Consider the following 18,285-nt stretch of genomic DNA (forward strand, 5'->3'; position numbering starts at 1 on the left):
GGCTGGGTCTCTAACTAACGCCCTGAAACCCTGAAACCGGCTGCTGTTCAAAGGGGGCCCTTTCATTATTTGGGTTTTTGTTTGAAATTTTTAAAATTGTGGTAAAATGTACATAACACAAAATGTACCATCTTAACCATTTTAAGTATACAATTCAGTGGCATTAAGTACATTCACAATGTTATGCAACTATCGCCACCATTCATCTCTAAGACTTTTTTCATCTTACCAAACTGAAACTCTGTACCTAGTAAACATTAAATCCCCACCTCCCCTCCCCCAGCCCCTGTAGGGCCTCTGTGTTTTGTTTTGCTTTAGAGTGTTTTAACGCTGCAATAAATGAAGAAGCCCGTGAAGTCCTAGGGCTTTCCCGGTTTCAAGATAGCCTATCCACGCCTGCCCGTGCAGCGAGACAAAAGCAGGCGGCCGACTCACCCACGCAGGTGCGGCAGGTGTGATGGCATTCCCCGCATCTGATCAGCTCCGAGTCGAAGTAGGTGCCCGGCCCACAGTCTGGAATGCAGCTGCCCCGTGCTAGGCTGTGGAAAAGAAAGCAGCAGCTTTCCATCCGTTCCAAAAGTCCCTCTAACGCTTTCCCCGAGAAGAGAGGAAAGTTGCTGGATCTTTGTGTCACCGCAAGTGTCCAGCTAAGGAAAGCTGGGAAGCTGTCCTGAGCCGGCTGGAGGCCATGCTGGAAGGGACGCCCTGGCTGGGAAAGTGGAGCCTCCACCATTAGGCGGTGGGTGCCAGGCTCCTTCTCCAAAGCCGGTGGCCTGGGTCCCCTGGTCCGCAGGGGCCAAGACATCACGCTTTCTCTTGCTTTGTGCTGGCTTCTCCTTACTGCCATTTCTCCAACTCAAATCCAAACGCAAGAGAAGTGGAGCCATGTGGGTCACCACTGGTGACATGCTGGCTCAGTCTCATGGCCAAGTCCCCCTCGATGTGTCAGCACGTGTGTGTGTGTGTGTGTGTGTGTGTGTGTAAGGGGGCAGGGAGGGTGTCTGGCTGCAAGGCTGACCCTGAACCCAGATCTGCTCCTGTCTCTCCTTTGCTTCAAACCTTCCCCAGTTTCACAACAAACTTGAAATAAAATCCCTCCTTGGGCCCTGGCAGGCCTGTCCGACGCAGCTCCTGCCCTCCTCTCACGCCTTCCCTGCCTGCCCTCACCTCAGTCTCCCCAGATCAGGGCTGACAGGGGCACAGACTCCAAGCTAGACCACCCACAACGAAGGCCTCTGCACCTCCCGGCTGTGTGACCCCAGGGAAGCCAGCCAACCTCTCTGCACCTCTGCTTTTTTCTCCAGTTAATTGGTTCCTGAATCATAAAGTTGCTTGGAGGACTCAGTGAGCAAATGCATGTAAACCTGCGGTGTCTAGCAGACAGCAGTGTAAATAAATGTCACCTACTGTTATTTCTTCAGTTCCTTAGATTGTAGTGTGTTTGATGCACACATTTTAAATGGATTTGCCACTAAACATCTGTCAGATCCAGAGATTCCTGCTAGGAGACTGTGATTTGTAAGAGGAAATATATATTTGGTCTCAGTCCCAGAATGCAGCTCCTAAAACCCTCCGAATTACCACAGTGATAACTGCCTTTCTGCATGCTAATGACTGGTGGGAGGGGCTTCTGGACAGCCTCGGGATGGGGGCTGGTGGCCAGGGGAACCAACCACGTGATTAGAGGTTTGGAACTTTCGGTGTCACCACCAGAGAGGGGAGAGGGGCTGAAGGTTGAATCATCACCCACAGCCAATGGTGTCATCAGTCATGCCTATGCAATGAAACCTCCGTAAAACCCCCAAAGGACAGGGTTTGGAGAGCTTCGGGGTCGGTGAACAGGAACACATCCCAGGTGCAGGGAGGGTGGCGCAGTCCAGCTCCCCAGGGATGGAGACTCCAGTGTTCTGGACCCTTTCAAACCTGGCCCTATGTATCTCTGCATGTGATGGTCCATCTGTATCCTCTGTAACACCCTTTACAATAAAGGAGTAAACATAAGTCAAGTGTGCCCCTGAGTTCTGGGAGCTGCTCTAGCAAACTAATAGAACCCGAGGAAGGGGCTGAGGCAACTCTGATTTCAGCCATTCAGTCAGAAGCGCAGGTCACAACCTGGGACTCGTGGCTGGTATCTGAAGTGGGGGGCAGCCTTGTGGGGCTGAGCCCTCAAGCGTGGGATCTGACGCTCCCTAGTCGTGTCAGAGTTGAGCTGTATGTTACAGGACACCCGGTTGGTGTCTACTGGGGAATTGCTTGGTGTGTGGGGAAAACCCACACACATTTTGGTGACCGGAAGTAAAGCGCGTTGCATGGACCGTGTGAGAGTAGGAAACGTCTACAGGTGTTCACGCCCCAGCTGCGCCCGTGGTGGACGCCTATCCAGGGCTCTGCCTTGTCATGGGGCCAGGGCTGCTGCAAATGGCAGTTAAATCATGTCTTTAATAACTGACACTCCCCTGCGAGCATTTATCCCCCTAAAGAGATGGATGGCCGGGAGGCAGCGGCTTGGCTGCTTTCTCGTTGCTTCGATGTGACAGCAATGATTTGAAGTCATAGCTTAAGAGGATATTGGGCAATAAAGGGAAGCTTTCTGCGCATTACAGCTGACGATGTTTTCAGAGTTTGCATGCCTCTCCGAAAGCTCATCATTGCTGGAACCACTGCTTCTGTTTGTGCAGCTACTGCGGAGAAGCATTTTCTTCCCATGACACTATCCCTGAACCGAGTACCTGACTTCCCACCTCCCCTTCCCCTCCTGTGGGACTGGAGGCAGAAATGTGGTCCTGGGACTGCGCGGCACCTCTCTCCCAGGAAACAGGCAGGTTCCGGGGAGCTGGAACGACCTGGAACCACAGAGCCCCCTCTCCCTAACACCTTCTGTTACCAGCTGGGGGTAAGGACCCAGTCCTGGGCTGCCTGGCCCCCAGCACCTGGGGCATCACAGCTGACCTGTCCCAGGCCCCCAGCCACAGCTGCAGCTGAATGTCTCCTCCTTCCTCTTCAGCTTGTTTTCCTTTTGGGGATCTCTGTCCTGGACCAGTTCAGACTTTCCCTCCTAACCCTGCCTCGTCCAGCCAACAGGTTTAAATGGCAGCAGGTGTGATGTGTGACTTTGGGGGTCTTGCTTCCCCTTCCTACCCCTGGCTCTCAGGTGCTTGGGACCCTCTCCTCCCCAGTACTCTGATCTAGAAGAAAGGGGCAGGCTGAAGGAAACCTCGAGAAGGAAGCAACATAGTGCCTTCCGGGGAAACAGTTCGTCTTCCCTGTTTGAAAAATGTGAATAACTGTATCTACTTCATAGGTTGCTGCAAAGATTAAATGCGGCGCTATGTGAGAGCATGTGGAATAAGAGCAGATATGCTCAGTACATTTTCTTCCTTCATTCCTAACTCCAAAGAACTCCCCCTCTACGGTGAACTCCAGGCCCAGCAGCCTTTGAGAGGAGACAGGGCTGGGGCAGGGAGAGGCTGCAGCCCTCCAGTGCTCAGCATCCTCATCACCTGCCAGCCTGCGGGAAACACAGAGGCTCAGGCTCCGCCCAGACCCACCGCACCGGCATCTCATTTGAACGTGAGCCCTGGTGATCCCCACACACCTCTCCACCTCGGTGAGAGGAGCTGCTCTCACAACCCCTTCCCTGCCTTCCCGGCAGTGCAAGCTGGGTGCTCGTCCCTCCACTGTGGGAGTGGCCACAAGTAGCACAAGTTTAACCAGAATGTTTTCTAAGCTTCTAGAATCGAGATAGTAATTTGGAGCAACAAGTAATGTATATTTGATTACATCAAATGCAATTTGGTTGCATTAAATGGGCTAAACAAATGTCTGGAAATATTCCAATAACAATTATTCGCCCAGTAACATGTTTTTAAAGGAAACGTGTGCCGAGCTTCACGGGGCTGAGCTTGGTGGGACAGGGAGAACCAGGAATCTAAAACGCATCCTCAGGGAGAGATGAGGATGGGAATAAAAAGAGAGAAGACCGAGTGCGGAGGAGGGAAGGTGGGTCAGCCACCACCGCCGAGCCCTGGCCCAGACTGGAAGAGGAACTGGAGTAGGGGGAGTAACTGGTGCCTAAAAGAAGGAGATCTGCGCTTCCGGTTGGAGCGCTCACCCTCTAGCAGCAAGCGCTACTTCATGTGATGTGATCGAGTGTTGCTCTGACCAGTCCTCCAAATGCCGTGTAATATGCAGAGACCGCGCCCATCCTGTCACTTTCCGTCTCAATCAACCATCTCTACGTGGACACATGATTCCACAGACTCGGAATCTTTACCCTGAAAGCCTTTGGGCCTCTGAAATTTTAGCATTTAGGAAAAGATGCGAAAACTTGGCAAATCAACGCCAGAAACTAAAAGGCGCATCCACATTTTGGCATTGTTCAGGTTTCCAGGGGAATTTTACCTGAATCCTTCTTTACAGACAGTACATTTCTCAGGTTCATCCACGCACTTTTTACAGCTTGGGTGGCATTTAAGGCAATTTTTCTGACCTGGAGAAAAAAAGAGGAGGGACAGCATTGACGGGAATCAAATTTGGGCAAACGAGCCCCAGCATTTCAAAGCGGGGTTGGTAGGATGGCTCTGCCCCCGTGTCCATCTCCAGGATGGATGGCACAGCACTCAGGCAGCAGAGGTCACGTGACACCACGTGCCCGAGGCTTTGGGTCACAGATCCTCACCTTCCTTTTCTAGGGTAAAGTGCTCCTGCCACCGCCAGGCTTTGCAGGTAGTCCCTTTCCGGAGGAGACAGGCCCTGCTTCTGCTTATTCAACAGTGACTGAGGCCAACTCCTGGCTGGCTGGGCGGAGTTTAATCAGACGGAAATCCTTATGAACATGAGCAGGTGTGTGTGACAGGAGGCCGAGGATGCCACTAGCTCCCCCTGAGTGCGTTCACAGGGGCCTTTCTTGAAGACATGCGGTTATACATGGTGAGATGGGAACCTAGGACGAGCTATCATACCTCCCAGGGGAATTCTGGGTCACCCCTACTCCCACCTGCATTTGCATAGGTTATTATCTGGGTCACTCATGTTGGCACCTCATTAAACACCACCTTGCGCCACTGCTAAGTGCTTGGGTGCTCTGGGCCTGGGAGCCAAGGGCTGCCTGCTACACCTCTGTGTGTCCTCCTCAGGGCCCCACAGGTGGCATTACACACACGAAGCAGCTGCTCAGTGAGGATGTGTTGGGTGAACGAGAGTGGCTGTTCTGTGGCCCCGGGGAAGAGGCCAGGGACAAAGACACCCCCACCCTGAAGGCAGGTCTGGCTGGCAGCCCAGGGCAGGCGTTTGCAAAAGCTCTGAAATGTGTCTTGCATGACTTTTTGTTTCCCCTCTAAAGAGAGTCTGGTTATTTGATGGCTTCATATATTTTTAAAGATGTCCTGGCTCCTTCTCCACAGTGGCAACAGCAATGCCGTGACAGGGTGGATCGGTGACCCCTCCTGTGCAGCCAAGACCCAGGGGGGCTGTGGGAAGGCCTGCTACCTACAAGACTACTCGTGTCAAATGGTAGTTTCTTTAACTTGTTTGAGAATTATTCCCCCATTAATTTAACCCAAACCCTCTCTTCTGTCTCTCCCAGGGTGAGGTGAATTGCTGAGACATGGGCATGTGGTCCTGGTCCTGAGCCCAGAGCCCCTGCCCATCCCCCAGCCCTCCTGGGGCAGGTGGGACAGCAGGACACCTGGTTTTGCTGCTCTGAGCTCGAGTCCCACCTCTGTCACAACTAATGGTGGGCCTTTAACCTCTCTCAGCTTCGATCCCCATCTGTAAGATGGTAAAACCATTGCCCACCTCTTAGGGGTGTGGTCACTCTGTCCAGGATGCCACAAAGACTAATCTGTTCCTTCTGAGCCCAATTTACATCAGTCAGCAGGCTCCTGTTCATTTTCGAAGGTCTGCAGACCTGCCCACACTTAACCCCAATTTCAGCTCGGCAGCTCTTCCTAGGAGGGGCTTTCCCCCAGTTTCGACCACCAGCTCCATAAGCTCCCGTTGAATGCCCTGATCCCCACCCAGTGCACATGTCCTGTGCTACAGAGAAGCTGACAGCATAGTGTTTCCTGGAGGAGAAATTACGGGACAGACAGCAGGACATCTTCTTCCGGTATCTTGAATCAGACTGAGCCCAAGAACGGCTGGCCTGAGCCATCCCTCTGCCCACCCTCAATAGTGGACATGGACTTAGCCATCTGTGAAAACCCTGGACTGTCAGGATTCATTTCAGCGTCACTTTGAACTGCTCCTGGCCAGGTCTGTGGGTGAAAAGCTGTTGGCCGACAGGCCTGAGAGCTTTGATCTCACTGTGTCCCCCTTCCTCCCGTTAAGGGTCCTTACTCAGAACAACACAGTACAGGAGGCAGAGGGCAGGGAAATTCTCCCAGCAGAGGGGACACCAGCCCAGAGAGGGGAGAGCTGGCTCATCAGTTCTTGTGCCCAGGGACATGCCACTTACTCTCATCGGCATAGAATCCTGCAGGACAGAGGGTCACACAGGTGTTCATCTCCTGGTGGTGATAGAACCCACGGCGGCAAGACAGGCACTGCGTGGGGCTCTTGCCAGAGCAGGTCTCACACCCCTTGTGACACCGGCGACAGCGTCTTGCTGCTGTGTCCCCAAAGTAGCCCAAGGGGCACACACTCACGCACTTCCTGTGGGAGCAAGAGCAGGAGTGGGTGAGGACCCGCAGGGCCTTGCCAACTCAGCTCAGCCCCACGCCTGCCCTGCAGCACCACGCTGAGTCAGCAAAGGGCCCAGGGGTGACTGTCAAACCCTTACACCGCTTGTCTCGGTGAGTGCAGTCGTGAGGTCGAGGATTGGATAAGAACCTGGGAGTCCTTGCCTTTCAAAGCAGGCCCAGTGGAAAGTCCTGAAGCTGTGTGTGGCTTCCCACAGGCACCATGATGTTGGTATTTGACTTCTGGCGCTTTTGGCTCTGGCAAAACCCACGGCATCTCATGCGCAGTGAGAAAGCCAGCAGGGTGACTGCTCTTGCAACATGGCAAGTTGGGTGCACTTTGGGAACTCTAGGATACCATGAGAGCCACATGGGCACTGTGCTCCACTGTGCGGGGCCGTGCCCCTGCTAGGGCCCTCGTGGGTGTGTGCCACTTGCAGGTGCATCTGTCACCCAGGCCTTTAGGACACCCAGCAGTGCCCTGTCATCTTGGCCTCCTGGGCCTGGCCTGTGTAGCACATGGTAGGTGCTCAGGAAAGTTGGTGAAATGCATGAATGGACAAGTGAGCAGCTGCAAGACCGGCCAGGAAGAGAATTTGAGAAAGTGGTGATACCAGGAGCTGGAGGAGTTCAGGAGACAGAGCTCGGGGCTAGATTACAAGGCCACAGAGGAGTGCACAGCCTGTCTGAGAGTCCCCCCAGCTGGCCCAGTGAGGCCAACAGTCCTGAGCTCTCGAATCCGGTTTGTCTGCAGTCCCCATGGGGCAGCCTTGGTGTGCTCAGTGTGATCCGTTTCTGTCTAACACCGTGGATAGAAAAAGGTTTATATGCATGGACACCAAAGTGCCACGGCTTCTGATTTCTCTGTAATAGATATTACTTGTGTGATTAGAATACAAAACTACTAAAAATTTTAAGAGTCTAGAGAAGTTAATCACAATGTGATATGTTGTCTGGGATGTTACATTCATTCCTAATTAGGGCATCAGGTTGTGGAGGGGCTAAGAACACAACTCACAACAGGCCACCTTAGCGGCATGTCAAGGGCTCCAGGACACCCATTACCTGCTGGTCTTGACGCTCCCCAGGCTGAAGTGGACGCAGTTCAAGCACTGGTCTGCGTTGGGGCCGTCACAGCCTTTGTCACCACACTCCGGATGGCATGCACCTTAAAGAAACAAGCATTGCCTTTCATCCAGAGAGATGCTTTCTCGATCAGATGCAGTCCCACGGGTCCCCTCATCTGGATGTCGCAGCTCGGCAGGCCCTAAGGAGTGGCCGGCCCTGCTGGGGAGTTCGGTCACCCCCAGAGCTGAGCCCCAGTGGGCTCCAGTGGCAGGGAGTCTGAATGCTCTCGACAGCACAAGAGCAAGCCAGCACCTGGGGGTAGATTTGGGACCCAGGTCAGTGGGGAAAGGGGACTGTGAGCGCCTGGAGGAGAGGTGACAGGGCGCAGCGGCTCGAAATGACTCTGTTCAGTTTATTGACTGGCATCAGAGGCTCATGTTGGGACCAGCCGCACTTTTGATTTCCAGCGTGAAGGACGGAGCATCACAACAGGGGGTGTTCATGGTGTTAGGGAAGCTGCGATGAGCAAACACGGATGAGGCAGGAAGAGGGGAGAGAACTCCCCACGTGCCGCTGTGCTGGGAATGAGGATGGATGTGCACGCGCTCAGGACTACTCCGTGTGGCTGTCACCAGGCAGGTCTGGGGCGGGCAGAGACAGAGCCTGGCAGTGTCACCTGATGCTGCTGCTTTCTGTGCATGGCTGCGCCCCTTTCCTCACGCCTCCTTCTGGCTCCCACACTCCGGCCCTCAGTGCTGGGCCACCAATGTCTTCCCACTAGTCCCCAAATCCTAACTCTGAGGGCCTGTGTGTTGTTGGAAAAGTGACAAAACTGCAGGGGATCTCAGCAGACTCCAGCAAACCTCACCCTTCTAGGTCCTTCCCACCCTCCTAGGCCTCAGAGATGAGCCCTCGGCTGGGGTGGGGCACGTCTGTAGGCGTCCTCTCCTTCCTCGTCTGCAGAAGTGACACACTTCCCAGCACTGGGGTGGGACTCCCCATCTATCTGCCCACCTGTCCCTCCTGCACTGGGGAGGTGGCCCAGGAAGACTTCCCGGATTGTTCTGAGGAGACGCATGCAGGGAGGACTAAGTGGGACATACTAATGCTTTTGAGTTTGGAGAAGAAAAATCTTTTCTCCAAGGTGTCAGTTGTTGGGTTGGGGGCTTGGGGGTGGGGAGTGAGTTCCAAAGCAAAGAGGAGTTAATCTGCTGGCCACCCACATTTGGTGGGGACTTGAGGGAAAGACAAAAGTCCTCATTCTCTGCTGCCCACAATGGGGCTTGCTGAGGCGCACAAAGCCCTCTTCATTCACCCTTAAAGAGTCTCCTGCCCCTCCCAGCGTCAGACCCGGTTCGTTCGGCTTCCTTCCCCAAGGCTCGAAGGCTAACCATTGCATATTCCCCAGGTTCGTGTTGTGGGGCCTCGGCTGCCTCTGTTCCCACCGTGAACCCCCCTCAAGCTGTGTTCACCTTGGAGGACGCTCTGGATGCAGCTCCTGGGCAGTGCTGGCGTTCTGGGCGACACCACCCGCCATTTCCAAAGCTGAGCCAACACCTGCTCCCTCAGCTGCGGGCTGTTTAACTATCTTGGAGTCAATTCTCATCTGACTGGATTCTTTGCCCACCTCATCCCAGGCCATCTCTGAGCCTCAGAGACCCTTGCTGCATTGGACTGTTGTTTTTAAGGACTCACTGAGCCAAAACATGAGCTTGGGTGCTGCGCCCCTGCCTCCTACCAAGCACGGCCTGCCCAGCGGTGGCCTTGCTGACGCAGGGACAATAGGGCCTCCCTCCCGCCTTCTCCTGCAGCACTTTCTCCCTGAGGCCTGGGGAGGCAGCAAGTCTGTCTTGCTTGATAAAGTGAACAATCTTCTCAATCTTAAGAAGAGGCGGGCAGGGTGGGACAGGGAAGTGACAGACCAATTTCCTCACTGTCCAGGCACAGGAGATGGGAGCTCCAGGCAGGCAGGATGTCTAGCGTGTTCCCTGCTATGTTCCCAGCACCTGGAATGGCGTTTGGCTCAGAGCAGGAGCTCAATAAATGTTTGCTGAGTGGCTGAACAGTGAGTGTACAGACGAGAAGAGAGTGGACGGGAACAGGGAAAGTGCAGACGTGGATGTCCTCACCATCTACAGAGGGAAGGTTCCAGGATGTCCCGGGAGGGCTCAGCCTTGGGGAGGGGACTGGTGTGGTGCTTCTAGCCGCTGGCCCATGGTGTATGGACTTCACCCCCAGCCCCCGGCCTCTCTGCAGTGGAAAGTTTAATCAATAATCCCGAGGGGGGTCCCCTGCAAGGCTGGGGGCACTCAACAGTGAGGGCGGCAGAACCTCCCCATGGCAAGAAGGTCACCCACGGGCCAGGCTAAGACCCCATCCAAGGGCTGAGGATACCCAGATAAGCATCTGTAAACAAACCTCCCCAGCACGGCTCTCTGCCTGAGTTGTGTTTAAAAGCCAAATATCAAGATTCATCTCTCCCATGAAGTGTTCTGAAATTAAATCCACCTGGCTGGCCATCTTGTCCCAATCACTCTATCACCCTAAGAATGTTCTGGTACAGCTGGAACTCATTCTCTGGGTGAGCATGTTATTTATGTTGCAGTTTGTACTTACATCTGCTTTTCCTCTTTCCTCAATTAGCGTGAAAGTTCCTCCCTGACCCACTCACTTCCCAGGTCACTTTCCATAACTCCTGGTGAAGGGCTCCCAGACGAGGGGAGCTCCAGGAACGCGACGAACGCACTGGCTGACAGCCGGTCCCCCTCTAGCGGGGTTAAGACCGACACAGGTTTATTTGAAAACCTCACCTTACATCCCTTGTGGAGCAAATCCGGCATAAAAAAAAAAATACCCAAACAGATAGATGTTAGAAAGCAACCTGGGAGTCCTCAGTGGGCTTTGTAATTATGTGCTCAGACCAAGTGCTGAAGGAAGAGCAGGGTTTTGTGTCACCACCTTTTTCACCAAGAAAAGTGTGCTAGAACCTCACTGTAACACTCCAGGACGGCGAATGGCACACGAGAGTGGAGCCGGTTGACTGCAGACGAGAGGTGCCAACGAGAGTAACAGACCGCGCTCATTACAAGTCTGGTCTCTTTCCTGATTGCTGTGTGACCTGAGCAAGTTTCTTAATGCTTCTGGGCCTCTGCCCTTGTCTGTTGAGTGAGTGTGGACCTGCTGAATCTACGACTTCACACCGTCCTGCTCTGGATAGGCCTTGCAGTCCGTGAATCCACTCCTTCGTACCTGTCCTGGCACCCTGGCTTCTAGACAACACCGTGTGGGCTCCCAGCTCCCCCTGCAGCCCTGCACGGATGACCACACTGTCCCAACCTGTCCTCAGCCCACTCAGCTTCTTTTGCTCAATGAATGCTTCTTTCCTGACGCCCAGGCTTCCCTGCATCCCCATAACAGATCTGTCCTGGCCTCTAGGCCACTCTCCTGTAGGAACCGGAGCCCCTGCCCACCTCCTGCCCTCATCCTTGCTGGTTTCAGCATCTGCCAGCTCCCCAAGCCCACACCACCTGGAGTCACCTAGGGTGCTTGCTACAGGTGCAGGCTCCTGAGCACCCCAGACCTGCTGATCAGAGTCTCTCTGTGGGACCAGCGCTGGGTCTGCTCCTCAATCCAGCATCCTGGTGGGTCCCTGGGGTGGCCTCCAGCTGCACTTCTGACCCAGCGGGGTGGCCGTCACCACGAAGATGTCCACCTCCAGTACTGTGGCACTGATGTCTTCCTGGTACCATGACCTGCACCCTAAGGCTGCAGCCCTGCCTCCCTACTGGACCCTGGTCCCCAGTCCTCCCTCTCAGCGGGCGGTCTTGCCTGCTGCCATCCTGGGACCTTCGCCATCCATGAGCATTTCCTGAACTTTCCTCTTGCAACTCCTCCATCTCTCAGCAATTGCTCTCTTACCCACAGGGTCCAGGGGCCCATCACACCCAGCACATCATGCCCATGGCCAGCTCCCCGCATTCTGGGTGCCCCATCCCACAGCCCCCTTGGCCTTGCCATGGACTCTAAGGTTGCTGCTCCCCTTCGTCCTTTGCCTTCCACACCATGGCACCCTCTGCTGCTGGCCCCTCTTTCACTCTGTCCCGGTCTCTGAACCGGCTCTCACTGCCGTTCCTGGTCTGCCTGTCCCACTTGCCCCTGAAACTGCAGAGTGTCCCTGAAGGCTAGGGATGTATCTCATTCCCATGGAGACCCTCTTTGTCCATCTGGGCTGTGCTCGGTACAGACTGGCTGATTCAGACTGCAGAACAGAATTATAGCGAGTGTGCAAGGCTGAAGTAAGCAGCAGATTTTAAGAAAAAAAAAATCAGTCCTTTATTAATAATTACTGAATCTTGCCACAGTTTATAAATCACAGGGGGAAACAGAGCAGATTAGTCCATACATAATTCAATGCTCCATTTTAAAGGAATAGTAGGAGAAATTTAAAATGGAATCAACCATAATTTATGCTTGATTTGTGTTGGTAGAATTCTCCATTTTGTTATTTTTTTTTCAGAAGATATTAGATAACTCAAATCCTCAATATTCTTCGATATCGCCCATCATTTATCAAGTAGCTGTAATATTTAGCTAAGGAAAATATGCCCAACCAGAAACACCCCATTTTGAACAAATCGCTGTTGGATGCCTCAGAGGAAAAGGAATAGCTTCCAGCCTAACGCGCTAATAAAAACCGTGCCTGGCTCAGCGCTGGAGATGTCCCAAGCCCTCTCTGGGCTGTCATGGCTCTCGGCTGCCTTGCAGTGTAAGCTGGTGGCCCAGAGCCAGGGGCCACCTTGGCAATGGGATGACTGGAGAAAAAGGATTTGGACAAGGTGTCTTTATGTGCTGTAGGATTTTTAAGACTTTCTGGGCAGCATCAGTACTACTGATGTCATCTCTTGAGACCCTCTCCTGGGTCTCCCATCCCGCCCTCTGGGTGGTTGCGATCTCTGTGGCCAGCTCCTCTCCTGGCTGCGCTCGCTGAACCCAACCTTCCTGGGCTCTGTGAGTAACCTTGTCCTTCCCACATCCTGGCCACAAGGACTGAAAGTGGACGGACCTGAGAGAGTCAGGAGGCTGAGCTGTGAGTGGGGGCCTTCGAGGAAAAGGGGGCACTCCTAGAGCCAGCTGTTTAACCGGGGGGCAATTCCTGATTCTGGTTGGGCACATAGGACCTTGCTTTCCCAGCCTGCGAAGGTTGGAGAATACTTACTGGTTTGAAGCATACTTACTGGTCTGTAAAATATTAGGAGAGCCTTGGGTGGAGGGAGCTGTGTGAGTGCAAATTACCATCATTATTATGACTCCAGGCAAGAGAAGACAGAATCATAACCCCCACCTCTTGCCAGGGACCAGCCCCATATTTCAAGAGCTACAGTAGAAAAACAAACCTGCAGAGGCCCTCTTCTCTGGCTTTGGGTTCATTACCTGTGTAATCTTCTTCGTCCTCAGGAACCTCGACCTGGGATGGTGGCAGAGCAGCCTTGGGTGGCTCCAGCTCCGGGGCTGAGAGCTCCAGCATCCGTGAGCGGGACTGATGGGAGCTGAAGGTGTGGTACGGGTGCTCCGCCGTGCCGTACAAAATGAGGCTCCATTCTTTCAACTTCCCTGGAAGGCACCAAACCCACAGAGTCACCTTGGGAAGCCCGTGATGTACCTGTGGGCTCCTCGGCCTGTGCAAAGAGCCTCCGTCACTCACAGAAATAAGTGTCAGGTGTTCCCTGGCTCCTCCTCTCACAACTGGGCTCTGGCCTGCCACCTTCACTTCCTGGTTACCTGCTGACCAGGTATAAACCTATTGCCCAGGCCACATGCCGCCTCCTCCAGGGGGCCTTATTCCTGTAAGCTGATGCTTCTCTGTTCTTCCTGTCTCTGCTGGGATGAGGTCAGCCCAAGCTGGACTCTCTACTGTCCCGGAGACTGTCCTCTGCTCCCTGGCCTCACTGCAGCCTCCCTTGCTGCTGCCTCCCCCATGCGTGGCAACACCTGTCTTCCCCTCTTTGATATCCAGTGGGTAGATCTGATGCCAGGCCTGGCCAGAAGCCTTGTCCCAAAGCCTCCAAATGTGACGACTGGGTTGCACTGAGGAATCCTGCTACTGGACCACGGGAAGACTCAGTCTGGGGCTCTCTCCTTCACAGACAGCCCAGGACAGGTGGTAGCAGTGCCGGTCCAAACTCAAATGTCTACAGAGGCTGGGTGGAGGAAGAACCCAGCCAGACCCTAGGGGGAAATGAAAGACAGCCAGGCTTGGGGAGGGCAGGGCTGGCAGGAGAGCAGCCCACTGAGATGGGGAGGCAGGGACCCTGCTCCACTGAGTACTTCCTCCTGGGATCGACGGTCCATGTGGCTACGTGTTCTCAGGTGTACAGAGAAGTGCGAAACCTATCCTGCAATTTCCAGGTGAATTCCCGATGTTATAAAAAACATTACAGATGGTCTCCAACTTAGGACGGTTCGACTTACAACTGTTCAATCTTATGATGGTGTGAAAGCAATGCACGTTCAGTATGTTCCTTGAGATTCCATCTGGACAAACCCATCTTAAGTTGAAAATACCATCGAAATAAATCAACTTACAATATTTTCACCTTAAGATGAGTTGTTGAGGAGCAGCTATACAAGCAAGTAACACGTATTTGCAGGTTGGTGCAGCTGTAGGCCACCGATTTCGGCTTCCTTTTCTTACTAGAGTGTCCCCAGATTCAGAGCAGGGGAACTGTGTTTAGAAGGTCATTGCTTTGTACAGATGAGGGGGAACAAGGTCCAGTGTGACCTGCCCGAGGACACGCTGCTCATGCTGACGGGACTCCCTGCCACCCAGCCTGTCAGTGCTTATTTATAACTAGATTGGCCAACAAGAGACACACGCACACCAGCTGTGAGCCCCCTCAGCGGACCTTCATGACTGGCTGCTGGGACCCAAGCTGGGGACAGTGCCTTTGCCAGCTTCATGTCCGTGTTGGCCGGAAAGATCCCTGACTTCCTCTTCCTTTTCTGTCACTGGGTTTCTTGGCAATCAGGATGCTTTGGGCAATGAGAAATATTGCTCTGATTCTTGGGTATTTATTGTGTCTTTACTGTCACTTCTCTCTGCTCACGCTGACTACTCCACCTCTTTGCTCTGAATGGCAAGCCATCTGTCCTTAGATACCTGCCTAGGTCCTGTTTCTGCAATGTGGCAGTTCCACCAGTACAAATTCATCTTTTGTTCCAATTCTGGGAATCTCTTGGCCTCCCTAAGTCCCAGAACAGGGGCTCCTGCTCGTCACCATGCACAAATACATGGCTGTGACCCATGCCATCCTGGCCATGGGGGCTGGTGGGAGACAGGCAGGACTGGCCCTGCAGCTCACTAGGCCAGATTACTCTAAGTGGCGTTTGACTTTGACCTGGTTACACAACGTGGCACATAGTAGCCCTGTTTTGTTTTAACCGTTGCCCTAGCTGGCTAAGTCCCCAGTCCCCAAAGCCTATAGCCCCCAAGCTGCCCCAATCAGACCCTGTATTGTCCAAGCCTCTCTCAGCCTGGCCTGGATTAAAGGATGTAGGCAAGGCTCTTCAATTTGGAAAAACATTCCTGAGCGGACTATTTGAATCCTTTATTAAAAGGATTTGTTCTGTAAAATCTGGATTCGATCAAAAGGCTGCACTCAAGGACCCAGAAGGCCACATGTGGCCCCAAGGCTGCAGGTTCCCCACCCTGACGCACAGCAGCTCATCCCTCTAATGCGGCTCCTAACCCGGCTCCACGTGTGACCATGGCAACATAAGAAGTGCTCTACACAGTCGCAGGCGAAGACAACAGTCACTGGTGATGAATCTTTATCCCTTTCTCAACTCCTTAGGATCCAATTAAAGCCTTATTTCAAATCACAAAGGAATCTGGGCACTTCACCGACCGAGTGATGAGCTGAGATTAGGGTGGAGTATAATGACTACAGGACAGGGACTACGGGCTCTGGAAGCCGTCATTGGAGCTGGAATTTATTTCAACTCTATAGGATGTCTCCAAAACCACCCACAAAAAACCCAGTCACTAAAATTAGATTTTTATTTTCTGATAGGGTTTTGGAAGGACACACAAGGAGCTGCTCTGTGCTCGGGGTGACTGGTGTGCCCCGTGCGCAGGGAGAGGGAGCAGGAAGAATTCCCAGGGAACCAGCAGGGCAGCCTTGGTGGAGGAGGGAGGCTGGAACTCAGGAATGGAGGGAAGACTTCGTTTGTTTTTTGAGACAGAGTCTCACTGTGTTGCCCGGGCTAGAGTGAGTGCCGTGGTGTCAGCCTAGCTCACAGCAATCTCAAACTCCTGGGCTCAAGCGATCCTTCTGCCTCAGCCTCCCGAGTAGCTGGGACTACAGGCATGTGCCACCATGCCTGGCTAATTTTTTCTATATATTTTTAGTTTTTCCAATTAATTTCTTTCTATTTTTGGTAGAGACGGGGTCTCGCTCTTGCTCAGGCTGGTCTCGAACTCCTGAGCTCAAACAATCCGCCCGCCTCGGCCTCCCAGAGTGCTAGGATTACAGGAGTGAGCCACCACGCCCGGCCAAAACTTCGTTTTTATTATATTCCCCTGGGACTTTCTTTTAAACTACAAACATGTATTACCTGTTCACATATATGAATTTTAAAAAGTTTAAGTTTAATTTTTAAAATCTATGAACACAGTGATTGTTTGGTCAAAGAAAAAACATCAAAAAGCAGTGATACTTGGCTTTGATTTATGTTTCTGAATAAGTAACATATAAGGATGGCTCAAAATCCGATCCAATCCAAAGGTAGGTAAGGGAGCCAGTGGAAGTCTCCCTCCCACCCCCTGCCCTGGACACCATCCCCCTCTCCATGGGCAACCATGGTTACCTGTTTCTCGTGTATCCTTTCAGAGATGTTATATTCTTACTCAAGCAAATACGAACTTTTTTTTGTCCTGTCCCCTTTAGTAACACACCTGCTAGCACCTTCTACACCTTGCTTTTTCCATTCACAATGTATCTTGGTGATGTTTCGTGAGTGCACTGGAGAGATGCAGCATCATTTGCTTAAACAATCTCCTATTGATCGGTGTTTAGGTTGTTTCCACACTTGTGCAATGACAGTCATGTGTCACTTAATAATGGGGATACATTATGAGAAATGCATTAGTAAGTGATTTGGTCATTATGCAAACAAGTTGTACGAGTGTTCTACAAACATCACAGAATGCACTTACACAAACCCAGATAGTACAGCCTGCTACACACCTAGGCTGTATGGTGTAGCCTGTTGCTCCTAGGCTACAAACCTGTACAGCATGTTACTATACTGAATACGGTAGGCAGTTGTAACACAATGGTGTGTATCTAAACAGAAACAATACAGTAAAAATACAGTATTGTAATCTTATAGGACCACTGTTGTATAGGTGGTCCACTGTGGACAGAAATATCATTTTGTGGCATGTGACTGTACAAACAGTGCTGTAGCTTTGGTCACAGAAGGAGGGACTGGGTGAGGTGGGCAGAGCAAGGGCCCTGGAGCAACAGATCTGAATCCTGGCTCTGCTCCCTACTAGCTGTGTGACTCTTGGGCAGATTACTCAATCTCTGTTCTTCAGCTTCCTCATCTGTAAAGTGGGGGTAATAATATCTACTTCACAGAGTTGTTTGGGAGATTAAATGACTTAATGATTGTAAAGCACTTACGGCATATAGGAGCTGCTACATGAGTGTTTTGTTAAGTAAAATCGAATGCACATATTGTTTCCTATGTGTGTATGCATAACTGTAGGCTACATCCTAGAAGTAGAATTGGGCGTGAAAGGGAGTGTGCTCTCTCATAGCCTGGAACTGTGGCTGGGATTGTCAATCTGATAATTAGGAGAGGTTAACTTTGCATTTCTCTTATTATGTGAGAAGTAGAACATCTTTTCACATGATTAAGAGCAAGACAACTTTCTGATTTGATAAAATTTGAATCAATTTAAAAAGTTGGAAATTTACCAAAAACAATTGCTAGGAACAAGTAGCAACACTTCCAAGATGCATAAAAGCAGATCTTAGCCACATTCACAGCAAGGACAAGCGCAATGAGAAGGTGTTTTGCTCATACCTGGTTTATATTTTTGTTCTTTTCTTCACCTGCAAGATATTCATGAGTGCCTACCAAGGGCCAGGCCCTGAGCAGACGACTGTGGAGCTGAGAGTTAGGAGATCCATGAAAGAGCAGGCAGGGAGGGGTAGTGGGCAGAAAGCAACCCCTTCCTGCACGTGCCCCAAAAGGAGACCTTCCCTGCCCGGATAGGTGCGATTTGCAAAACTTGACCTAAGGTTAGGCTTTAGACAATGGAAATTTTGGATACATTTACCTCCTTTTTCTTGTACATAAATGCTCTTTTCACTTCCTCTACCAAGGAAGCCACTAGGTTTTTCTGCCTTCAGAAGATGTAAAAGTAAGTATTCTGTATCTGTGGCATAATGTGTATGCATAAATCTAAAGCACAATTCTTTTTTAAAGTTATTTCCTCTCTAGTTATAAAAGAAGAAAATTTATTAAA

At 52.0% G+C, this 18,285-nt stretch overlaps 1 protein-coding gene across 1 annotated transcript in view; it reads right to left on the reverse strand.

Annotated features, from left to right (window-relative positions):
• PCSK6 (proprotein convertase subtilisin/kexin type 6) overlaps window positions 1-18,285 on the reverse strand; it is a gene marked incomplete at its 5' end in the record, with an annotated part of 167,897 nt that overhangs the window by 10,282 nt on the left and 139,330 nt on the right. Inside the window, 6 exons of the mRNA XM_012642689.1 lie at window positions 436-539; window positions 4,402-4,489; window positions 6,458-6,654; window positions 7,746-7,848; window positions 12,983-13,021; window positions 13,179-13,358. Coding sequence (XP_012498143.1) covers window positions 436-539; window positions 4,402-4,489; window positions 6,458-6,654; window positions 7,746-7,848; window positions 12,983-13,021; window positions 13,179-13,358 — 711 coding nt within the window. The remainder of the gene's footprint in view (window positions 1-435; window positions 540-4,401; window positions 4,490-6,457; window positions 6,655-7,745; window positions 7,849-12,982; window positions 13,022-13,178; window positions 13,359-18,285) is intronic.

This window comes from Propithecus coquereli, unplaced genomic scaffold, assembly GCF_000956105.1.
Source record: "Propithecus coquereli isolate 6110/MARCELLA unplaced genomic scaffold, Pcoq_1.0 Scaffold184, whole genome shotgun sequence".
Taxonomy (NCBI): Eukaryota; Metazoa; Chordata; class Mammalia; order Primates; family Indriidae; genus Propithecus; species Propithecus coquereli.